Source organism: Ornithorhynchus anatinus, chromosome 13, assembly GCF_004115215.2.
Source record: "Ornithorhynchus anatinus isolate Pmale09 chromosome 13, mOrnAna1.pri.v4, whole genome shotgun sequence".
NCBI lineage: Eukaryota > Metazoa > Chordata > Mammalia > Monotremata > Ornithorhynchidae > Ornithorhynchus > Ornithorhynchus anatinus.
Window position 1 is genome coordinate 19,568,716 of NC_041740.1, and position 26,025 is coordinate 19,594,740.

Consider the following 26,025-nt stretch of genomic DNA (forward strand, 5'->3'; position numbering starts at 1 on the left):
TTGCTCTCTTGCTCTGCCATCAATGATGATGGTAAATAGCTGGTCAGCTTCCTCAAATAGACCAGATGTCAGCTGTTCAGTCATGGTTTAGACTCCTCTACTCCAAGCCGAACAACTCCAATGATTACCCAAACCTTTGCTCATCACACCAGTTTTCCACTCCTATAATCAAACCTGCCACGCTTTGCTGGGCTTTCTCCAGCTTCTCCACTTCCTGGCTATAAAACTGGACTCATTACTTTAATGGTTGAAGCAGTACGGAACTTGGAAGGATTATTTTCTATTTCTCACATGGGATAGTCCTAACTCATGCCAGGATCACGTTCGCTTTTCTAAATAAAGTATGACCTGATAATGTTGTATCTATCCTGGCACTTGGCACAGTGCTTGGCATATAGTAAGCACTTAACAAATACCATCATTAGAGTTATCATACCGCTATTTCATATTGCTACATAATAATCCAGATCATCTTCCACTCTCAATGTGTCTTGGCAGTCTTTCCCCAATCTGTGTTTGTTTTGTTGCCCTTGTGACTAGTAAATTTCATCCCGTTTGTGCACGAATGTGTTTCTATTAATAACAGAGATTAATACCTAGATTGCTTTGAATTCTGTCTCAGGATCTGCAACAAATGGAGTACCATTTGCAAAATTGAGAAGCAATCTTTTGATTACTTTTCCCAGTAACCCATAATTACATGAATATATTAACAAATATATGCTGAATTGTTCAGGTCCAGGACAAATCCCTATTGGGCAGGTCCCAATCTAGCCCCTCCAAGATGCCACTGAGTTCAAATTTGATGTTCTGGCCCATAACCCCTTGAACTTCCACAAATCAGTAGTCTGGATCAAGTCATGTGTTCTCAGCTCATTAGAGAGGATAGTGAATGGGGCAGAATGACAGGTTTTAAGCTTTTACTGACAGAGATAGTGTCTTTTGTTCCCTCCTCATCTACATCACTTACTTCTGTCCTATATGATTGACCCATTTGCTCTTCAGAGAGGTAATTTTGTATGGCATTTGTTGAGCATTTACTAATATGCCAGACCCTGTACTAAACTCTGGGGTAGACACGAGCTAATCAGGTTGGACACCGTCCATATCCCAATCAATCAATGGTATTTGAGTGCTTGCTGTGTGCACAGCACTGTACTAAGTGCTTGGGAAAGTACAAAACAACAGAGTTGGCAGACACAGTCCCTGCCCACAACAGGCTTACAGTCTGCATATGTAGGAATCGTGCTCAGAGGGAAGCAACTTTTAATGAGCTCAAGAATTAAGTTTTTCATTTCATCCAATGAGACTCCCAAAGAGTAATATCAATCACTTACTGTGTGTAGAACACTGAGCATTTGGGAACATTTGGGAGAATATGATACTGTAAAGTAGGTACACACAATCTCTGCCTATGAGGAGTTTGGAGACTAGACGGAGACAGACATGAAAATAAAACAAGCAAATTACAGAGGGATGCCATGGGGGTGGGGTGAAAAATCAAAGTGTTTAAGGGTTACCAACCCAAGTGTAAAGGTAATGCAAAAGGGAGGGCAAATTGTAATACACTGAAATCACTTTGGAAAATCCTTTGAGATGGGGTGACAAAGGATCCGGACAAAAACCAGGTCCCTAATGAGAAATTGGATAATGAGCAAGATTGACTGACAAAGCATTATACCAGAAGGACCACAGGTCAATTGACTAATCAGGACACTGGATACTTCTGGCTTCGAGAGGAATTTGTACAGGTTTCTAGAAGTGAAATCTGGCGGCTAAATTCATGTCGTTATTAGTGTAATGGCTTTCTAACATCTGTTGCCCTGTTATAACCAGGACTCGCAGGATAGAATGACATGGATAAGATCCACCTAATCAGTGACGTTCGGTGCCTCAGCAAACAAAAAGGAAATTATAGGAGAATCCATTAAGCTTTCATTCACAGTCTCATCCTTCATTAATTCTTTACATTCGATACATAACAATGCATACTGATTATCACATATTAGGGACGTACTTAAAGTAATGCCGAGGTGCTAATCGCCCTCTCATCCTGTCAATTGTATGAAGTATTTGCTAAAATGTTGGCTAGATCAGTGTGGGGAGATGTCGAGGAATATCAAATACCCCAAATTCATATAGCAGGTCATTCTGTGTATTTGGAGAGAGGGCTACAGAAGAGGGAAAACCACATAGGTAAATAAAACAAAACAAAACAAGAACTGTCGCTCCTGACACTGGCTATCCAGAAGACACATTCTTAGTCTTTTCACAAGAGTTCACTGAGGTCTGACTGATCTGCACTTTGGGATGCTACAGCTCCAAGAAATATTTAGGTAAAAATTGAAATTCTAGCTACAGTAGCTGCTTGATTGACTGCTCATTGCCCTTCCTTCTTGAGAAAGGCACCGCTGATGGCAAAATTTAGCATGTGTGTGTGTCTGTGAATGAAGAGGCCAAGGTAGGACTCAGTCTCAGTCATAGTGTACACACACATAGTCTGTCTCTGTCTGTGCTGCCATTTATCAATCATTTTAATTGAGCAATTATTGTGGGTTCAGTACAGTATTAAGCACTTGAGAGTGCACGATAACAATATAACAGACACATTCCCTATCCACAACGAGCTTATAGTCTAGAAGGTATAGGTGGAAGGCATTAATATAAATGAATAAATTACGGGTACCTACGTGAGTGCCATGGGACCGACGGGGGAGGTGAATATAGGGAGCAAGTCGAGGAGATGGAGAAGGGGAGTGGGAGAAGGGGGAGGAGGGCTTAGTCAGGGAAGGCCTCTTGGAGGAGATGTGCTGTCGATAAGGCTTTGAAGGGGGTGGAGAATAACTGACTGTCAGATATGAGGAGGGCGGGCATTCCAGGCTAGACGAGGGATGTGGGCGAGAAGTCAGCAGTGAGATAGACGAATCGAGGCACATTGAGTAGGCTGGCTTTACAGGAGGGTAGAGTGTGGCCTGGGTTTAGGTCCTCACTATGTGCCAAGCACTATACTAAGAACTGGGGTAGAAGGAGAGGACAAGCACTCAATCCTTTCAAAGCTTCTGCTCTAAAAGGGTCAGCTATCCACCACAATTGACTTCCGGTTTTCAGCTAAGCCACAGTGGTATCTGAGGTGATGTTTCACTGTATCCTTAAAATGCTTTCTCTGTTCTTACTGTCAGTCTTCCAATTTCAGTTCATCATTCAGCAGCTGCTTGAGTTACCTTGTTGTTGCTTACAGTCATATTCCTTCCAACGTGTCTTGCCTAGTGTGGAGGTGACAGTGTTGTTTTCTTTATTATTATAGTATTTGTTAAGCCCTATGTGCCAGGCACTGTACTAAGCACAGGGGGAGACATATAGTGATTCTGAGGGACACAGTCCCTGTCCCACATGGGGCTCACAGTCTTAATCCTCATTTTTCAGATGAGGGAACTGAGGCTCAGAGAAGAGAAGTGACTTGACCGAGTTCACACAAGTGGCAGAGCAAGGATTAGGACCCAGGTCCTTCTGGCTCCCAGGTCCGTGCTTTAACCACTAGACAATGCTACTGTTGAAGTGGGACATGCCAAAGTCTCCAGATAAAATGGTGGCAGCCTGAACCACTAAGCCACCACAGGATGTTGACCAATGTACAGTGACCCCCCACAGAGGCACTCAAATAAATATTCATTCAGTTGTATTTATTAGCTCTTACTTCACACAAACACTGTACTATCATTCATTAATGAAGAATGGATGCCAGGCTGGTCCAAAGGATCACTGTTTTTAAAATATTGCTCAGTGTACTGGATGTTCTTTTTGTAACTTCCAAAAGAGGAAAAAAAAGGTACAAAAATACTTGTACTCTGTCAAATGCTTAAAACAGTGCTCTGTACACGGGAAGCACTCAAATACCATTGATTAATTGATAGGGTCAAGTATTGATTTAATTGTTGCTGAGCAATGAGATTGGGTTAGGTTTTCACCAACACTCCTATCACAACTTGTAATGGAATCAATCAGTGGTATTTACTGAGTGCTCACTGTGGGCAGAGCACTGTACTTACCGCTTAGGAGAGTGTGCCTGGCACACAGGAAGCGCTTAACAAATACCATTATTATTATTACAATAAAACAAAGTTGGTAGACAAGTTCCCTGGTGGATTGTATCTCCCAACTATCGCATCGTACTCTTCCAAGTGCTTAGCATAGTGCACTGTCCATAGTAAGCACTCAATAAATACCATTCATCGATCACCATTTTCTTTAGTTGAAGACTTTCAATGGCAAAGGGAACACCTGAGTTTTTCTGCTGCACACTTGCTCGATTCCAGTCTTCCGCAGATTCCTCACAATCTACCTTGTGCCCTCCCAGGCAAGGCACAACAATAGGGAAGTGCTAGCAGCCCTAAGTGTCACACAGTTTTAAAGTCATAGAGTAGTAAGGATTCCTTACCCTTCCCAGAAATCACAGCCCTGACAACTACATTTCCTGTGTTTTTTCTCCATCTAGAAATTCAGCCACTGTGTGCAGTGTAGACCATTATAAAAGCCCAACAGTCGTTTTCAGAAAACTACCCAAATCAGGAAGGCAAACACGATATAAAGGAGAGTAAAGTCATAATTGTCCCCCGCTCCCCCTTGATTTATGCTGAATATTAAGCTAAAGACAATCGATGTCATCATCGAACAATTTTCGGTTGATGACTTAATTAAAGCTCTAAACTGGATAACTATTCTTCAGAGCAAAATCACCCTAGATGATGCATCTAATTTACAGAAGGTCTTAAATTAAATGCTACAAGCCATTAATTTTATTCTACAACTGGACTCTAAATTAAATTGAAATACTAGGTTGTGTATACACGTCCCGGGGAAAATGAACGGCTCGCTGTGGGAAGCAAACGTTGGCTGTAGATTCTTGGGAAGTGATTCTTCTAGAACTTGTAATCTTTGTCCAGTGCAATTTTGATACACAAATCATTTATGCAAACCTCGCTTTTGTAGGCCACAATGATTCTTCCTTCAGTGCTGGTGATCGTTTGAGGTCTGGAGTCTCTTTCCTAACTGGTTTCTCCTGCCTCTTCTGGCCTGGGAATCCACCCCTCTTGTATCTGACAGATCACCACTCTCCCTACCTTCAAAGCCCTACTAAAATCACACCTCCTCCAAGGGGTCTTCGCTGACTAGACCCTCATTTCTCCTATTCATGCTCCTTTCTGTGTTGCCATTGCACTTGGATCTGTACCACTTTAGTAATTGATTGTCACCCCACTCTCAGCACCAAGGTACCTAGCCCACTCTTCTATCAGCAATTTATTTTAATATCTTTCTCCCCTTCTAAACTATGAGCTCTGTGTGCGGAAGGAATACGTCTGCCAACTCTACTGTATTATACTGTCCCAATCAATTACATCATTAAATCAATCAATGGAATTGAGCACTTAACGTGTGCAGGACAATGTACGGAGGGCTTGGGAGAATACAATATAATGGAGCTGAAGAATCTGTTCCCTGTCCACAATGAGTTTACAATTGAGGGGGAATAGAGTAATACAGCCCTTGGAAAACAGTAAGTACTCAATACAGCAGCAGCAGGACCTTGTGGAAAGAGCACAGGACTGGGAGTCGCAAGACCTGGGTTCCAATGCCTGCTCTGCCACTTGTCTGCTGGGTGACCTTGGGCAGGTCACTGAATTCTCTGTGCTTCAGTTACCTCATCTGTAAAATGGGGATTGAGACTCTGGGCTCCACATGGGACATGGACTGTGCCCAACTTCATTCAATCGTATTTACTGAGTGCTTACTGTGCGTGGAGCATCTATCCCAGCATTTAGTAAAGTGTCTGCACATAGTGTGTGCTTAACCAAATACCATTAAAAAAAATAAAGAGCACTGATTGATTGGCTGCTCCTACTTGCTCTGTCTTGTATCGAAACACTGGGAATATATTGTAACTTCCAGTAGATTATAAATTTCTTGAGGGAGGTCACCATCCCTTGCTTATGTTATTGTACCCTCCCAAGGGCTTAGTACAATGCTCTGCACCCAGCAAGCACTCGATAAATACTATTGATTGATTGATAGGGTTTAAGTATTGATTTAATTGTTGATGAGCAATCAGAATGGGTTAGGTTTTCACCATCACTCCCATCGCAACTTGTAACCCAATCAATCAGTGATACTCACTGAGCACTGTGTGCAGAGCATTGAACTAAGTGCTTAGGAGAGTACAATACACCGGAGGTGGTAGACACATTCACTGCCCCTAACAAACCTTAGCTTTTATAATCTTCTTCCACACACAGAAACGTCATAGGAGCAGCATAGCTCTATCTATGGTGGATAGAACACGGGTTTGGGAGCTAGAAAGACATGAGATCTAGTTCCGGCTCCACCATTTGTCTGCTGTATGACCTCGGGCAAGTCACTTCACTTCTTTGTGCCTCATTTCCGTCATCGGTAAAATGGGAATTACGACTGTGAGCCCCATGTGGGACATGGACTGTGTCCAACCTGATTACCTCGTATTATCTTGCCACCGACTCCTAGCCCACGTCCTGCCTCTGGCCTGGAACGCCCTCCCTCCTCAGTCCAACAGACAATTCCTCTCCACCCCTTTCAAAACCTTAATGAAGGCACATCTCTTCCAAGATGGCTTCCCAGACTAAGCATTTCTCCTTTCCTCTTCTCCCACTCCCTTCTGTGTCACCCTGACTTGCCCCTTTTATTCAACACCCCCTCCCAGCTTCACAGTACTTTTGTACATACCTGTCATTTATTTATTTGTATTGATGTCTGTCTCTCCCCCTCTAGACTGTAAGCTTGTTAGGGGCAGGGAATGGGTGTTTATTGTTGTACTGTACTCTCCCAAGTGCTTAATTCAGTGCTCTGTACAGAGTAAGTGCTCAACAAACACAATCGAATGACTCTACCCCAGTGTTTAGAACAGTGCCTGGCACCTAGTAAGCTCTTAAATACCATTAAGAAAAAAAATGCCAAGCCCACTGTAGGACCTAGTTTTGGATACTTTCAGAATGAGTACAGAGGAAGTGTAAAATACAGAACAACCTGAATGACATACTACCTCTCATGACCTGGCTCTACTAAACCTAGTCATTTGCAGGAACATTAAAGATAAGGTTAGATTTCAGCGGATCCCAATTCTTCCAGGTGGCTAGTGCGGGGCATTTTCGAGTCCTCGAGTGGCAAATTGAGCTCTTCCAGCTGTTCATCAAAGCGAGGGCTACCGTGGACTGTCATTACAAGGGATTAAAGAAAATGGAATGGGATTCAGCTCAGTGAATTTTCTGCTCACAACTTGGCAGGTAAATATCCAATTCTGAAAGGGAATGAGAGCAAAAGGGAATCCTGTGGCTCTTCAAACGAATCATGAATCCAGGCCCGTGATTCGTGCGGCAAATTGATGAGAACCAGCACGATGAAATGAACCACCAGGTGGAAGTCGAAGAGGAGCAACCGCAGAAGTCCCCAAGAATGATTCCATGTCTCTTGTGGCAGTGAGAACATTGTCTCACTGCTGCAGAGTGCTCCAAAGTCAGAAAAAAAGAAAAAAAAATCACCGAGGGATGTTTTATCAGAAGACATCTGGAACCATCCATCGATGGCATTTGAAAAACTGGATCGCGTCTGTGTTCCTTCAGAATCTGACCTCTTGTGTACCCATTTTCACATGTGGTCTTGATCTCTGCCTCTCACTAGATACCAAAATTCACACCCTTTCCTCAGAAAGGTTAACCCCCAAAGCAAGCTTAAATGATTTCCTATAAGCAAAGCTCCAGATAGGAGGGATTGTGATTTCAAACTTTTATTGAAGCAGGTGCTCCTGGTACTAAAACCTGCACACTGGGGAATTTATTGGAGGGGAACTTGGCACAGGTGCTACACAATGCGTTTTTTTTCATTCCTCCAACACATTTACAAAACAACCATGAATAAGAATTGCAAGTCACCTAACAGACACACTGAAGGAGGACCCAGATAGCATGTCCTTCCCCAGGCACTGGGAGGTAGAAACCTGCTTATGTTATTACAGAGGGGGAACTTTACACTGTTGTTTTTCCAAGTGCAAGCATAGGTGATTCACCTACTAAAAGACACCATCCGAAAAAACACTGAACACTAATTCACTGTGAATCATCTTCTTAGAATGTGAGTCCCAAGTGTATGATGATGATGGTATTTGTTAAGAGCTTACTGTGTGCTGAGTACTGTTCTAAGTGCTGGGCTAGAAAAAAGGTAATCCGGTTTTCCCACGTGGGGCTCAGTCTTAATCCCCATTTTACAGATGAGGTAACTGAGGCACAGAGAATTCAAGTGACTTGCCCATCACAGAGCTGATAAGTAGCGGAGGCAAGACTAATAATGTTAGTATTTGTTAAGCACTTACTATGTGCCGAGCACTGTTCTAAGCGCTGGGGTAGATACAGGGTAGTCAGGTTGTCCCACATGAGGCTCACAGTCTTAATCCCCACTTTACAGATGAAGTAACTGAGGCACCGAGAAGTTAAGTGACTTACCTAAAGTCCCACAGCTGACAGGAGGCAGAGCAGGGATTAGAACTCATGACCTCTGATTCCTAAGCCCGTGTTCCTTCCACTGAGCCACGCTGAGATTAGAACCCATGACCTCTGACTCCCAAGCCCGTGCTCTTTCCATTAAGCCATGCAGCTTCTCTGCGCTTAGTACAGTGTTTTGCTTAGTACGGTGTTTTGCACATAGGAATTGCTTAACAAACACCAAAATTCATTTCTGGTATTACTCTTGGGTCCTATCTGTAACTGTTTCCCCCCTCTAGACTATACACTCTTTATGGGAAGAGAACATGTCTACCAACTGTGCTATACTGTACTCTTCCAAGTGCTCAGTACAGTGCTCTGCACACAGCAAGTGATCAATACAAATGATGGATTGATCTGTAGGTTCTTTTAAATCTGACCATCTTCACTAGATTGTCAGGATAATGGTGACAATTATGGGTGGTGCATAACACAAGAACAGAAGAAAGAAAAACCACAGCAGCCAACTACATTAAAATTCCACAATCCTAAGAAGTATAGCCTAGTGGAAAGAGCCTGGGCCCGGGAACCAGAGGTGTTGGGTTCTAATTCTAGCTTCGCCACTAGCTTCACTGTGTGACCCTTGGGCAAGTAACTTATCTTCTCTATGTCTCAGTTACCTCACCTGTAAAATGGGGATTAAGACTGTGAGCCCTATGAAAGACATGGACTTTGTTCAATCCGATAAGTGTGTATCTGCTTAGTACAGTGCCTGGCACCCAGTAAGGACTTAACAAATACCATTAAAAAAAAAACCAGTATCTGTTCAGCCTCCTACTTAGAGTGTGAGCCCCATGTGGAACAGGGACTATATCTGGCCTGATTAACTTGTATCTACCCCAGAGTTTACAACAGTGCCTAACACAGCATAAGAATTTAACAATTACCATTTTAAAAAAGCACTGTGTGACACAGAGGCCCCTCTCTTTCAGTCTGAAGGGAGACGGTAAGGAAGTATGCAGAGTGCATCCCAGTTTCTGATTACAAAACTCAGCAGAGTGAACATTTGCAGAGTTATTTACAACATTTCAAGCGCTCATTCCCCAAATTAAGGGGAATAAATTTTAATCCTTTTTTTTTTCTTTCCGGGTCCTAGATCACAGCCATCTGTGTTTCCAGGAGTTCCTTGGGCAGAGTGATAGAAAAGCAGCCCTAGTGAAATGCCTGCTCAGATTCTCCAAGTCCAAATCACTGTTTGCTTGTTAACAGGTGGGGGGACATTAGCGTGACCATCATTTCAGTCTTGGCTCCATGCTGGGAGTTGTGTGGTCTCCATTCATATGGCTAGCATTGGATTTCAGTCATTCATTCTATCGTATTCACTGAGTGCTTACTCTGTGCAAAGCACTGTACTAAGCGCTTGGGAGAATACAACAGAGACATTCAAAAGTGGGGACCAGTGTACCCTCTCTAAAAAGTGGGGAAAAAAAATCTATCAGCTCAGATCTTGCAGTTCAAAACCCCCTCACTGGGGAAGGCTAACATTCCTCTCACTTTTTATATCCTCTAGACCGTAAGCTCCTTGTGGGCAGGGAACATGTCTACCAACTCTGCTGTACTGTGCTCTCCCTAGCACTCAGTACAATGCTCTGCACACAACGCTTAATAAATACCATTGATTGATTCCTCTCACATTATAAGCTCGCTGGACTGTAAACTCCTTCTGGCCTGGGAACATGTCTACCACCTCTGTTATACTCCCCTCTCCCAAGCACTTAGTACAGTGCTCTGTACCCAGTAAGCGCTCAATAAATACCACTGATTGATTAATTTCTCTCACATTAATAATAATAATAATAATGTTGGTATTTGTTAAGCGCTTAATATGTGCCGAGCACTGTTCTAAGCGCTGGGGTAGATACAGAGTAATCAGGTTGTCCCACGTGAGGCTCACAGTTAATCCCCATTTTACAGATGAGGTAACTGAGGCACAGAGAAGTTAAGTGACTTGCCCACAGTCACACAGCTGACAAGTGGCAGAGCCGAAATTCAAACTCATGACCTCTGGCTCCCAAGCCCGTGCTCTTTGCATTGAGCCACGCTGCTTCTCTTTTATAAGCTCTCTAACTTCTAAGTGCCTTGTGGTCAGGGAACGGGTCTACCAATATGGTGCTATATTGCGCTCTCCAAAGTGTTCGATACAGTGCTCTGCACATTGTAAGTGTTCAATACATACCATCCCATCTAGACTGTAAGCTTGTTGTGGGCAGGAAACGTGACTACCAACTCTGTTATACTGCACGCTCCCAAGTGCTTAGTACAGTGCTCTGCACATAGTACATGCTCCATACGTATCATACCCTCTAGACTGTAAACTTGTTGTGGGCAGGGAACATGTCTACCAATTCCATTATATTGCCCTCTCCCATTCACTTAGTACAGAACTCTGCACAAGGTAACTGTTCAATAAATGACAAAATAAACCACTGAGTAAAATATTAAATGCCCCTTCCCTCATGAAATAAAGCGGACTCCAAGAAGCAGAGTGAAATCCCTTGAACTAGGGCTACCACCACCCTCCAAAGCCAGAGAAGCATTTAGCAAAGATGAATTGGCTCCTAAGAGCCTCTCAAGTGTCATTTGGTATATTGATACAATAATTTGCTTAATGGTCCTCCAGGGACTCTGAAGAGTTAATATCCAAGAGTATCTAACCCACTGCCCAGAAATAAATAGAATAGGAAGAGAGGGATTTTAGATCAATCATCCACTGCTTTGTAAGAGTATTAGAAACTATAGAAATATTTTTAGCATTTCCATTGCTCTAAGACAAGTGATTCCCCAATTAAACAGTTTTCACTTCAGGGCTTTATCTTTCCTTCTTTCAGGTTTATTCTTTCAAGCCCAGCTCTTATCACGTGTTCATGCATTTTAACAGCCGAGGGCTTCTACTGAGCAGCAGTGGGAAGCGTAGCCTTGGGGACTTCATTTCCTAATCCAACCCTTCATTAAATAGCATGCTCCTTTCTTCGGAAATCGCATTCACCTCCCCCAGTTGAAGAGCTTCCTCCCTGATGAGCAGGTTTGGGTTAAAACACTTCCCTGAATCAGTCGGATTTATTGGGCACCTTCTATGTGCAGAGCACTGTACTAACCGCTTGGGAGAGCACAACAGAATTAGCAGACACGTTCCCTGCCCCAAACGAGCTTACAGCCTTCGAGGGGGAGACAGACTGTGGTTGATTCCCCAACCTTAAACAGACTGAGCGAGTTCTGAAGAAAGAATATTTTATTAAGGAGGTTTCATGTAAGAAGCATGGCCTAGGGCAAAGAACACGGGGCTGAGAGACTGAGGACCTCGGTTCCAAACCTAGCTCCACCGCAAGTCTGCTGTGTAACCTTGAGCAAGTCACTTCACTTCTCTGGGCCTCAGTTACCTCATCCGTAAAATGGGGGTTAAAACTGAGCCCCACGTGGGACACAGACTGTGTCCAACCTGATTATCTTGTTCCTACCTCAGCGCTTAGTACAAGGCCTGGTACATACTTAAATACCATTTACAAAAAAAATATTTGAGCTTCCTTTCAAGAGGATAGCCTCCTCCTTATAGCAGAGGGGAAACATTAGGGTTAGTAATTCTGAATATGAGACCCAGTCCTGTGACTGGATTTTCAGGAGCATTCTGGCAAACGCTGGCTCTTGCCTCCAAATAAACAAGCTGAGATTTCTGGTCTGTTCGAGACCTCTCCAAAAGGTCCTGAGTGTGTGACCAGTTTACTGGAATGTGAGAGGTTTCTCTTTCTCAAAATGCTCTCGCATCTTCTCTAAGGGCCTATGGTGTCCTTGGGCCATGCAGAGGACACACACACACACACACAGCCTCACACATACATGGTCACACGGTCAGATGCATGTGCTCACACACATGAATGCACGCACACACTCAGACATGAGAGCGGGCACAATTTGTAGTGGACCATTCGCATCGAGCGGTAATAATAAATAATGGTATTTACGTGCGTACTGTGTGTCAAGCACTGTTCCAAATACTGAGGTAGATACAGGTTAATCCCCTGGGGGCTCACAATCTAAGTCGGAGGGAGGACAGTACTAAATCCCTGATTTGCAGATGAGAAAACTGAGACCCAGAGAAGTGAAGTGACTTGCTTAAGGTCACCTAGAAGGCAAGTGACAGAGCTGGGATTAGAACTCAGGTCCCCCGCCTTCAAAGACGATGCTCTTTGCCCTAGGCCATGCTTCTTACATGAAACCTCCTTGATAAAATATTCTTTCTTCAGAACTCGCTCAGTCTAAGGCTCTTTCCACTGAGCCACGCTGCTTCTGGTACAAATGGATCCTATCCAACGCCCTAAAATTGATGATGATGTGAGATTCCATATTTCTGGAAATGATTGAATAAAAGGAAATGTCCCCATTAGTAGCAAGAGAAGTGTCTTATCGCATTACTACTCCACTTAAAACTTCTCAAGTCATTTCAAATTACTCAACTCGGCTAACCCTAAAATGCCACTTTCGTTCTATACCTAGAATTGCACCTCTTTAGAGGAAATCCTCCGTTGGCATAAATCTGAGTGCTTGTGTTGCATTCAGTTTGACAAGATTGTTTTAACTTATTTGCAACGTTTCAAAAAAAAAATGGTGAAAGGTAAATGTTCTTCTGGTGATTTCGGTAGGTAAACTTTCACTATCCGGTTCTCACTTTTCTCCCAAATCTATACACCTGTTTCGATCATGGCTTAAGAAATCCCAAGTATCGTTCCCTACTCTATTGCCTTCTAAGGTTTTCACTCTTTGAGTCATTAGAATTACCTCATAACCCCCACTATGCTGCTTAAGCTCCATTCAATCCCCTCCTTCCATCTTCCCTTCCTATGAAGCTCAGATCCTCTGCCTCTTGCCATCCACTAAACTACTATTCATAGTCATCTACAGTGCCTTTTGCCCCACCTTCAATTTTCTCATTTTCCTTCTCTTCTTCACCACCCCTAAGCTGATCCTCAGGGACTTCAATACCCGTGTAGGCATTCCTGATCGCTCTTGACAACTTGAGAACCAGCATGACCTAGTCAAAAGAGGATGGGACCTGGGAGTCGGAGGACCTGGGTCCTAATCCCGGCTCTGCCACTTGTCTGCTGTGTGACAAGTCAATTTACTTCTCTGGGACTCAGTCTCCTCATCTGGAAAATGGAGATTAAGACTGTGAGGCCCAGGTGGGACAGGGACTGTGTGCAACCCGATTAGCTTATATCTACCCTAGTACTTAGTACAGTGTCTAGGACATAGGAAAGTGCTTAGCCAATACTATTTGAAAACAAAACAAAAAAATAAGTGTCCTCTCCTCCCACAGAGACATTATCCCTTCTCACCTTAAAAGACGTCAGAGACCACTCGTCTTCCCTTTGGAGTGCTCCAATGTTCTCCAATCACTTTCAGCCCAACTGCTTTACCTATGACTTGTGCATAATGACCTTTGCTTCCCTCAAATTAGCTCGACCAAATGTCTTACATTCATTAGGTAAGGTTAAGTGCCCTGGATTATGTACGTGGTCCTGGGAGAAAATACTTCAGGCTTCTTGGAAATAATGCCTGAAATGCAGAAATACTTCTCTTGGCTTGGTCGAATTAACCAAGTTTGACTTCAGGTGAACACTTCCCTACTTATAACTCAGCCTGCCCGCTTCACTCCTCTAATGCCAAACTTCTCACTGTACCTCGATCTTGTCTATCTTGCCACCGACCTCTCACCCACGTCCTGCCTTTGGCCTGGAACACCCTCCCTTTTCCTAACCAACAGACAATGACTCTCTCCACCTTCAAAGTCTTATTGAAGGCACATCTCCTCCAAGAGGCCTTTCCCGACGAAGCCCTCATTTCCTCTTCTCCCACTCCCTTCTTTACCCTTGCTCTTAGATTTGAGTCCTTCATTCACCCTGGCTCAGTCTCCCACGCACTTATGTACATATCCATAAATTATTGATTTTAACGTCTGTCTCCCTGTCTGGACTGTAAGTTCACTGTGGGCAGGGAGATGTCTACTAACTCTATTATAATGTACTCTCCCAAATGCTTAGTACAGTGCTCTGTGCATAGTAAGTGCTCAATAAATACAATTGATTGATGAGGGCAGTCTCACCAACTCTCCTCTCCCCAGTGCCAACCTCTTGTTCCTGGTATCCGCAGCATCGGCTGGAAGACTTGGGGGAAAGATGAAAATGTCAGTCAACAAGCCTCAATCTTTTGGGGGCCAAACCCCTGCTTCCCCAGTTCCCAGAGGCTTAACATTTCAGGGAAGTCTGGATCGCTCCCAGCCCAAGGAATCCAAGCTACCATCTGCAGCTCATGCAGCATCAGACTTGTTTTGGAAGAGATTGGAAAATTAAGACCAGATGTTGGAAAGATAACAAATACTAAATTAAAAAAAAAAGAATGAAGACATAAGACAGACTTCTTGGCCTTGTCCATTTCTTTTATATTATGGCAACCCAGCTCGTGGAAGTATGTATGGGTTCAAAATAGTATTCAGTCCTCAACTGGGTTGAGGCTGAGGTCAGGTCATGATTTTGCAACACACCAAATCCCGAGCCTCCGATCCATAAATGCTTCGGCTGAAAATAACCCGCTCCGTGTATTGTCTGAACACTGGCTGCTGTCTGGATTCAGAGCTCTTACTTTTTAATGCCGTCCTAGCGGGAAACTCATATTAACTCCCTCTAGGCTGTAAGTTACCTCCTTGTGTGCAGGGAATGTGACGACCAACTCTGTTACACTGTACTCTCCCAAGGGCTTAGTACAGTGCTCAGCACTTGGTAGTGCCCAATGAATATGATTAATTATCCAAGTAGCCAAGCTTAGAGTCATGGGACTTTTACCAATTCTGCAAAACACGGCACTGTTTTTTTTGTGGGAGGACGGAGACTTGTAGGTTTTTTTTTAATGTATTTGTTAAGCGCTTATTAGGGGCCAGGGGCACTAAGCTCCAGGGTGGATACAAGCTCATCAGGTTGGACACAGTCCCTGTCCCACATAGGGCTCACAGTCTTAATCCCCATTTTACAGATGAGGTATCTGAGGCACAGAGAATTAAATTGACTTGCCCAAGGTCCCACAGCAGACAAGTGGCGCAGCCAGGATTAGAACCCAGGTCCTTACCACTTCATTCATTTAATCACATTTATTGAGCGCTTATTGTGTGCAGAGCACTGTACTAACTGCTTGGAATGTACAATATGGCAACAGAGAGAGACAATCCCTGCCCAACAATGGGCTCAGAGTCTAAAGGCCTGTGTTTTTTCCACTAGGCCACGCAGCTTCTCAATTCTGTCTGCCTGTGTCCCCTTTGAGATGGTAAGCTCCTTGAAGGCAGTGACTGTCTACTACTTAATATGTTCAGTACCCAAGGGCACCCAGGATTGCATTCTGCTCACTGATAATGACGGGTATCAAAAGTCATTGTCCTCTTGTTCCCAATGCCTTCCCTGTGTCAGGGCAGGCTGAAAATTCATTTAGCACAACGGAATGTCGGAAACAGCATTTCCCCATTGGGGGGTCTGTCAGCTGGGCCCGAGCCCAAGTTGACTTGTCGACATGACAGGGCTCAAGTCTTAATTATCACGGTACTTCTTGAACACTTACTGTGTGTCAAGTACTGTTCTAAGCACTGAGGCAGATACAAGTTCATTAGGTTAGACACAGCCCCTGTCCCATATGAGGCTCACGGTCTAAGACAGAGGGAGTAGGATTTAATCTCCATTTTACAGATGGAGTAACTGAGGTGGAGAAGTGAAATTAAACAGCAAGAGGCATAACTGAGATTAGACCCTAGCTCCTCTGAGCCCCATACTCACGCACAACCTCTTTGGTGAGTTGCAACTTCTCCATGCCTCAGTTTCTTCATCTGAAAAATGGAGATGAAATTCTACTCCCTCAATTTAGACCATGAACCCCATGGAGGATGGGAGACTGTGTCCAATCTAAATATCTGGTACTTTCTCAAGCTCTTAGGACAGTGCTGGGCACAAAGTAAGCACTTAACGAATATCAAAGTTATAAATACTAAAAATGACTATATTGGAATCAGAATGACCTAGGGAGTTGAAATCAAAATAGATTCCATTTGAATTTGGCACAGTCTTGCCTGTTGGACAGTAACCAGAAACTACGAGAACGTAGAAATGAAACACTGTAGGCCTCCCTTTCTCTGCCGATCAACTTCCCACCTCTGAGCTGGTCCAAAGAAAGGCTGACCAGATCCTACCCTTGAATCAGTCAATAGCATTTGAGCGCTCACTATGTGCAGTGCACGGTACTAAGCACTTGAGAGAGTCGATCATATTTACTGAGCGCTTACTGTGAGCCGGACAGTGTACTAAGTGCTAGGGCAAGTATAATATAATGATGTAACTGACATTCCCCACCCACAATGAGCTTACAATCTAGAACGGGAGACAGACATGAATAGGAATAAATAAGTTACAGATATGGACCTAAGTGCTGTGAGACTGGGAGAGGGGATTAGGGAGCAAGTCAGGGGGATGCAGAAGGGTGTTGAAGAACGGGAAAAGAGGGCTGAGTCAGGCAAGGCCTCTTGGAGGAGATGTGCCTTCACAACAGAGTTGGTAGACATGACCCCATCCACAAGGAGCTAACAGTCTAGAAGGAGACAACCTGTAGGCAACTGACAGTAACAACTCCTTCCCCATGCTGGCCTTTCTTGCTCTGGTACTGAGGCAAAGGTGACATAATCCCCATTCCTGCCAGACATGCATTGTGACCACTGTTTTGCAGGCAAGTGTCTTGCCCAAGGTCACACGGTAGACAAGTGGTGGAGTAGGTTCTGCCATTTGTCTGCTGGGTGACTTCACTTCTCTGGGCCTCCATTACCTCATCTGTAAAAACGGGGATTAAGACCGTGAACCTCACATGGGTCATGGACGGCATCCAAATTTATTAGTTTGCACCCCAGTGCTTAGAACAGTGCTTGATACAGAGTAAAGGTGTAACCGATACCACAATTATTACTATTACCTATCACATTGCTTAGAACAGTGTTTGGCCAATCACAAGTGCTTAAACAATGCCATTAAAAAACATTAAAAGAGGATGGGTTAGTGAGAGCATTTGACATTTACAGGATTTTCCCAAGATTGGAAGAATGCTCTTACAGAATGAAATAAGTATCACTCTTCAGAGGAGGGTTATTATTTAGCCTTAGAACAACCTTCTTTACACAGAGGTCAGACATGGCTCAGCTCAGGTGGGAGACGGAGACAGAGGAAGGGAGACGGAGAGAGAGGAACGTAGATGGAGACAGAGGAAGGGAGATGGAGGGAGAAATAATGTCATGGTTTCTGGAGTCCAGCCTGCAAGCCTGTGATTTGCCCTGAATTTGGGATTTATTGGTTTTCAGGGCTTGGCCATACAGCAGCAGGATCCATACCGATTTGGCATAAAGCTAGGCAAGGACACTTCCCCTTCCCGTAAGACAGGCTGAAGAGATGAAAAAAGCTCAAGCCAGGAGAAAACCGAGGTAATGAGAGGATCACGAGGACAGGGCAGGAGGTAGTGAGAGCTGTCAAAATACTTTGGAATGCAAGGAGAACAAAAGGAGACTCTTAAGAACAGAGGAAGAAGCTGGAGGTAACTTGCAGCAAAGCCAGGCCATACATTCTTTGATGACCAAAGAGAAAGACGCGGACAGAGAGGGAGCCAGAGATCTTTCCCTGTGCCTGAACCAGAACTGTGAGACCCAGCCAACCTACACCAAGTTCTTATCACAGTGAGATTTTTTAACTCGCAGTTTGGGATGATCTGTTGCTATCCTGGTGTGTATCAAAAGCTGGGATATTTGAGCCAGTAAATTGGTACTGCTTATCCTCTGTCAGTTAATTGGTTTTATATCGCTTTTCCTCTCACTATAACCCCTGAGGTATTTTTTTCCCTTTTTAAAGATCATCCTTGCCCAATGCTCTATTGCCCAATGCTCTATCATATTCCCTTTTGGTTACGGGAATGCTTACCTTACTCTGGACATTATCTCCTGGAAGGTTTGAGGAGTGCCTACGAATCGGAGTAGGGGAATAGAGCATGGACCTGGAAGTCAGAAAGTCATGGGTTCTAACCCCGGATCCGCCACTTGCCTGCCATTTGACTTTCCACAAGTCACTTCACTGGGCCTCAGTTACCGCATCTGTAAAATGGGGATTGAGACTGTGAGCCCTACATGGGACAGGGGCTGTGGCCAACCGGATTTGCTTGTTCTCACCTCAGCGCTTAGTACAGTGCCTGGCATATAGTAAGTGCTGAACAAATTCCATTATGATTATTATTATTTTATTCAAGCTATGGAAGTGGGGGCCCCTATGCCACCGCTGGCGATAGCCTGGAGCCAGTTTTAAACTCGAAGGTGCTACGAAGAAAATGTTCCAGCGGGGGCTGGTGGGTGGGTGGGTAAGCAGTGGGCCCGGCCTCTGCCTAAGTGGGGTCAAGCTGAGGAGGAACTCCGACTTCGGTTACACATAACCCCAATGTCCATATGAACAGTGTCTCAAGTCAGAGAGTCAATGAGGCCACCACAAATTAAGAGCTAGGCTGAAATCAGAATCCGCATTCCCATAAAGTCCACGATAATAACAAATCCTAGTAATTGTGGTATTTGTTGAAGGTTTACGAGGTGTCAGGCACTGTACTGCCTGCTGGAGTAGATTCAGGCGAAACAGGTTGGACACTGTCCCTGCTCCTCAAGGGGTTCACTGTCTTAATCCCCATCTTACAGATGAGGAAATGGCGGCAAAGAGAAGTGAAGTGACTCGCCCAAGGTCACACAGCAGACGAGTGGCTGAAGCGGGATTAGAACCCAGGTCCTCTGATTCGCAGGCTCAGTCGAAACAGCCCGAGTTTGGCAGTCAGAGGTCGGGCGTTTTAATCCCGGCTCTACCACGTGTCTGCTTTGTGACCTTAGGTAAAATCACTTAACTTCTCTGTGCACTAGTTCCCTCATCTGTAAAATGGGGATTAAGACTGTGAGCCCCACGTGTGACAAGCTGTTTACCTTGTATCTACCCCAGTGCTTAGAACAGTGGTTGGCACATAGTAGGCACTTAATAAATACCATCATTATCATTATTTCCACTAAACCATATTGCTTCTCATTCTTATTCTCCTATCGTCCTGTCTCCCTTCTTTGGAGAGAGGGAGGGATAGCATTTTGAAAAATATTTTCCTACAGCAAAGCGACTCTCAATAACAAAAAAAGATCAGCAAGTTCTAGAGCTGATTAAGCATGTTTCACTCTCAGGAGAAGTTTCCTTTCCATAATCAAACTTCATCATCATGTGCAGCTTCGTCACGATGCATTCCAAACACCATCTTCCACCTATTGCTTTGTGGGGACATTCAGACCTGAATACCTGCAACCTCACATACAATTAGAAGTTGAACGCGGCCAAGAGCCATTAGGTGAATATTCATTATTTGAACCTTATTTTCATGGAAAATGATCCTATAATTTCATGGAATCCTTTGGGATTCCTTGAGCTTGGGAGGTCATCTAGTACAATCCCCATCTCCAAATAATGACTCTTCCCCACAGAATAGTGTCTGGTCTTTCTCTAAGAACAGGAACTAGACAGTCAGCTCGCTGTAGACAGGGAATGTGTCTGTTGTTATAGTATACTCTCCCAGGTGCTTAGCATATTTGTCGAGCACGGACCGTGTGAAGAGCACTGTACTAAGCACTTGGGAGGGTATATTATAATGAAGTGGAGGGGCACATTCTCTGCCCACAAGGAGTTTACAGTCTAGTTCTGGTGCTTTAGGATCCCAAGAGCTGAGACATTCTTTTTTGTCCCATCGAAATCTCTCCAGCTAAAATCTGGTCTTGCCCAAAAGCGGAGAAAAGCTAGTCTCTAAATCTCCTTTTCAGGGACTGGAAGGTAGCTAGTTCAGTCTCCCTCACCCTTCTCTTCTCCAGGCGACAGATCCCATCTCCTTCGGCCCTTTTCGGTTTCTCGAGTCTGTCTTTCGAGAGGAAGGGGGTGAATTAAATGCTTACAGCCCGGCTAGCGTCTGTCAACTGGGATGCTTTCAAAGTCATCACCCTCGCAAGCTAGCCATGGTTCAGAACATGTGTTTAAGGCAAAGAAAAGTGAAGCGAGGGAAGGAACAAGTTAGAGAGAAACGGGAAGGACACACGCAGAGAAGCTTAAAGGCGCCACAAGAACAAGCTGCGACTGACCGCTTATATGTTCATTTATTCTGCTTATCTAGAAAGTGTAATCAACAAAATGTGGTCCTTTCTTTTTGGGGTAGTTTCATTAACCGCGAGGAATTTACTACCTAGTCTCCAATGAGAGAAATAACTCCTCGAATGTTTACATGTCTGTTTTCCCATTTAAATTTATGATTACTTCAGAGAATCAAATCCCCTTCTTTAATCCTCAAAGCAAAAAAAAATCAATGTTTCTAGACACTTTCTCCAGCAGATCTCGAAACGAGAATGACAGCAGAGTATAAATTTAACAGATGTGCTCGAAATTTATATGAAAAAATCCCTTTCCAAGAGAAATTGTTCCAAACCTTTCTCAGCTGTATGGGAAGGCTGTCATGATTCAGAGAGGCACATAAATCACTTCTCAACATTTCTAGGATCAGATTCAATAAGGAAAAACACGATAATGATCTTTTCATTCCAAAGGACTGTGATGAAGTAACATTTTTTAAGGGTTCTCGTGGGAGCTTAAGAACAGTTCGTAAATCCTCGCAGGCGGGAAACCGGCTTTTAATTGTTGATTGGCTTTCCAGGGGAACATTTGGTTTGGGTCACTGGCTGGATTTTACATAAATTTCATATTCGATCAATTATCGGCGCGCGCGCACACACGCACACACTAAAAGGGGACAGAGAATAAGGACTCCGGACTCTTTTTCATTAGAGGATGATGATAACTAGCCAAATGAAATTCCAGCCAGGAGCTAAATATTGCAGGACGATTAATCTGAAAGAATCCTAGGCTCAGAAATGAAATTAACAACTGGCCTGCCCTCTAGTGGACCAAAAAAGTCCACTAATTAGCACCCCCCCCCCCAAAATCTACACAACCCCTGGTTGTGAAACCCCCTTTTTATTTCCCTCAACCAGACCTGTTTATTATCGAATTCCCACTTGCCGCCTGCCAGAATTCAAGGCTCTTGGCCAAATGACTACAAAAATGCAATCTCCAAACCGTCTTCCAAGGGACTAAGGGAATCCGGAGCTGTCAGAACTTGAAGCTTCGCAACCAGCAACCAGTCCTGGAATTCCCATGTTCCCATGGATTCCCCCCCCCTCTTTTTGAAGGCCCGTTTCCTTTCTTTGGAAGAGTCCCGTCTCCACCGGGGGTCGGGGGGGGGGGCTCGGCTCAAGTTTCGATTGCTTTTACTTCTCGCACGAGCTGCGAACAGGTTTGGATTAACCCCTTTCTGCTCTTCTGTTGGGTTTCGGGGATGCGGCGTTATCCCAGATGCGCCTCACACCGGCTCGGCCAGGGAGGGCGAAAGGGACCCCGGAGTCCTCTCCACCTCTCCGGAGGTGGGGGGAAAGGAACCGACAGGATCGACTCACTTTTCTAGCTGCGCCCGTCTACACCACCAGCTGCTCCCGTCTACACCGCGCCTGCAGGCTTCGGGGTTTCCCGAGCTCTCCCTTCCAGCGTGACAAGGGTGGTGGGGAGAAGCCCCCCGACCTGGGGGTGAGGAGGGGATGAGGAGGGGTCTGCTACCATCCCCATCCTCACTTGCATCCACCCCAGCGCTTAGAGCAGTGCGTGGCGCATAGTAAACACTCAGACAATACTATCATTCTAATGATTTTCCCAGCTGGAGCCGAAGCCCCCCAGGAGAGACAGGGGTCCCAAGGCCGGAATTGTGGCTGGGGTGGCGGGGCGGATCGGGGAGGGGTCTTGCCACTGCCCCCCTCCCCACTTTGCATCTACCCCAGCGCTTAGAGCAGTGCGTAGCATATAGCAAGCGCTTAGCCAATACTATCATTATAATGATGATTTTCCAAGCTGGAGCCAAAGCCCCCAGGAGAGGCAGGGGTCCTGAGGTCGGAACTGTGGCTGGGGGTGGGGGGAAGGCGGGTTGGGTGAGCTGGGGGGGAGGGGGGAGCGGTCTTGCTACTGCCCCCCTCCCCAATTTGCATCTACTCCGGCGCTTAGAGCAGTGCATGGCATATAGTAAGCGCTTAGCCAATATTATCATTATGGTGATGATGATTTTCCCAGCTGGAGTCGAAGCTCCCAGGAGAGGCAGGGGTCCCAAGGTCGGAATTGTGGCTGTGGGGGAGGGGGATGGGGAACTATCTTGCCACCGCCTCCCTCCCCACTTTGCATCCACCCCAGCGCTTAGGGCAGTGCGTGGCACATAGTAAACACTTGGTACTATCATTACGATGATGATTTTCCCAGCTGGAGCCGAAGCCCCCGGGAGAGGCAGGGGTCCCAAGGACGGAATTGCGGCTGGTGGAGGTGGGGGTGTCCCCCGATTCTGGGGAGGGGGCTGCAGGTGTGTCGGGGGGGGGGGGTGGTCACCCAGGTGCCAAGGCTGCTGACCAATCAGACGTCGGGGGCAGGGGGCACCTCGGAAAGTCAGGGCAAAGCCAGGGAGGGCAAGGGGGGAGGGCGCCCCTTTGCAGCCCAGGTGGGGGAAAGGGGAGATCCCGGACACACAATGACACACACAATGACACACACAATGAGACGGCCGGACAGCCGCGGGGAGGGCGAGGGGGCCCGAGCGCGGGGCGTCTTACCGCGGTGGGGGTGGGGGGCCTGGGCCTGGGCCTGGGCCAGGACCGGCCGGCTGGCAGCGGCCCACAAGTGGCCCAGCAGGGCGAGTCCCACGGCCGCCGGCCACCGGGCTCGCCGCTCCCTCGCCATCCCGCCGGCCGGGCTCCGGGCTCCGGGGGCTCCTGGGGAGGGGGCCGGGGGGGTCCGGGCGCTCCGGGGGCTCCGGGGGGCGGCGGCCGCCGCTGCTGCTGCTGCTGCTGCCCGCTCTCACTTCGGGGCCATGGCCGGGGGGCGCCGGAGGGGGCCGGGGGGCGCCGGAGGGGGCCGGGGGGCCACCTCCCCCAACGGCAACTTTGCCCACGAGGAACACCCCCCCCCTTCGGAACTGGATGATCCGCCGCCGCCGCCTCCCGGAAGCCCTCCGGATGCCGGCCGAGGGACCGGGCGGGCGAGCAGGGGGCTGGGCACGGAGGCCGGGCACGGAGCCGGGTCGGTCCCCGTCCGAGCTGGAGTTGGGGGCTGAGCCGGCTGCGAGCCGGAGCCGCGGGAGCCGCCTGCACCCGCCCACCCACACCAGCCCCACCTCCTCCTCCTCCTCCTCCTCGTGCTCCTGCTCCTCCCCTCGTGCTGCTGCTCCTCCTCCTCCTCCTGGAGGAAAAGAGCTGGGCCAGGGCGCCGACCCCCCCAGCGGCAACAGCGGGCGGGGGGCACGGCCAGGGCACGGGGGGCAGAGGGAGGGGGAGAGGGAAAGAGGAACGGGAGAGGGAGAAGAGGGGAGGGGAAAAGAAGGGGGGATAAGAGAGAAGGGAAAAGGGGGTGGGGGAGAAGAGGAGGGAAGGGAGAGGGAGAAGAGGGAAGAGAAAAAGGGGAGGAAAGAGGAAGGGGGAGAAGAGGAGGGAAGAGGGAAAGTGGGAGGGGAGGGGGAAAGAGAAAAGGAGAGGAAGAGAGGAAGGAAGGGGGAAAGAAGGGGAGGGAGAGAGGAAGGAAGGGGGAAAGAAAGGGAGGGAGAGAGGAGGGAAGGGAGAAAAATGGTAGGGGAGAGGGAGGAAAGAGGAGGGGGGAGAAGAGGAGGGAAGGGGAAAGAGGGAGGGAGAAGGGGAAAGAGGGAGGGAGAAGGGGAAAGTGGGAGGGAGAAGGGGAAAGTGGGAGGGAGAAGGGGAAAGTGGGAGGGAGAAGGGGAAAGTGGGAGGAGAGGAGGGAAGGAGAAAAGGAGAGGAAGGAAGGGGGAAAGAAGGGGAAGGAGAGAGGTGGGAAGGGGAAAAGTGGGAAGGGAGGAAGAGGAGGGAAGGGAGAAAATGGGAGGGGAGAGGGAGAAGAGGGAAGAGTAAAAGGGGCGGAAAGAGGAGGGGGGAGAAGAGGAGGGAAGGAGAAAAGGAGAGGAAGGAAGGGGCGAAGAAGAGGAGGGAAGAGAGGAAAGAAGGGGCAAAGAAGGGGAGGGAGAGAGGAGGTAAGAGGGAGGAAAGGGGGAGGGGAAGGGGGAAAGAGGGAGAGAAGGAGGAGGGGAGAGTCTGTTTTTCCCATAGGATGCCTGGTCAGTTTCTCCTCTCCATCCTCCTCCCCCAGACCTCTCACAAGTGAGAACAATCATCATCATGGTATTTGTTAAGCGCTTACTATGTGTCAAGGACTGTTCTAAGTGCTGGGGTAGATATGAGCAAAGCAGGTTGGACCCAGACCCTGGCCAAGAGATGGCTCACAGTCTTAATTGCTATTTTACAGATGAGGTTGTACTGAGGCACAGAGAAGTTAAGGGACTTGCTCAAGGTCACCCAGCAGACCTGTGGTGGAGCTGGGATTAGAACCCAGGTCCTTCTGACTCCCAGGCCCGGGCTCGATCCACTAAGCTACGCTGCTTCCCCCTATATCATTATATTATACTAACCTAAGTGCTTAGTACAGTGTTCTGCACACAGTAAGCACTCAAATTCATTCATTCAATAGTATTTAGTGAGCGCTTACTGTGTGCAGAGCACTGTAGTAAGCATTTGGAAAGTACAATTCAGCAATAAAAACAATCCCTGCCCACACGGGATTTACAGTCTAGAAGGGGGAAGACATACATCAAAACAAATTAAGCAGGCATCAAAATTAATAAATAGAATTATTGAAATGTACATATATACACAAGTGGTGTGGGGCGAGGAGAAGGGGGTAGAGCAAAGGGAGCGAGTCGGGGTGACGAGGGGAGGGGGAGCTGAGGATAAGCGGGGCTTAGAATGGGGAAAAAGGGGGTTTAGTCTGGGAAAAGGGGGCTTAGTCTGGGATTAATCCCAGCTCTCACTCTTTGCTATTCCCAGGTTACTCTAGTTTGTAAACTCGTTCTGGGCAGGGAACATGTCTGCTGTGTTATATTGTACCCTCTCAAGTGTTTACTACAATGCTCTGCATGGTACTAAATAAATACTAGGCAGCCTGACCTAATGGAAAGACCGTGGGCCTGGGAGTCAGAGGACCTGCGTTCTAATTCCGGCTCCGTCACTCATCTACTGTGTGAACTTGGGCAAGTCACTTCACTTCTCTGGGCCCCAGTTACCTCACCTTTAAAATGGGGATGAAGAGTGTGAGACCCACGAGGGGCAGGGAATGTGTCTGTTGATTTGTACTCTCCCAAGCACTTAGTACGGTGCTCTGCCACACAGTCAGTTCTCAACAAATACGATTGAATGGATGAATGAGCGACATGGGTTGTGCCCATCCAGATTAGGTTGTATCATTCATTCATTTGACGGTATTTACTGAGTGCT

At 46.5% G+C, this 26,025-nt stretch overlaps 1 protein-coding gene across 1 annotated transcript in view; it reads right to left on the reverse strand.

The window, feature by feature from the left end:
• PLXDC2 (plexin domain containing 2) overlaps window positions 1-23,446 on the reverse strand; it is a 236,243-nt gene extending 212,797 nt beyond the window's left edge. The window contains exon 1 of the mRNA XM_029077538.2: window positions 23,305-23,446. Coding sequence (XP_028933371.1) covers window positions 23,305-23,431 — 127 coding nt within the window. The 5' untranslated portion in view covers window positions 23,432-23,446. The remainder of the gene's footprint in view (window positions 1-23,304) is intronic.
• Between the last annotated feature and the right edge of the window lie 2,579 nt (window positions 23,447-26,025).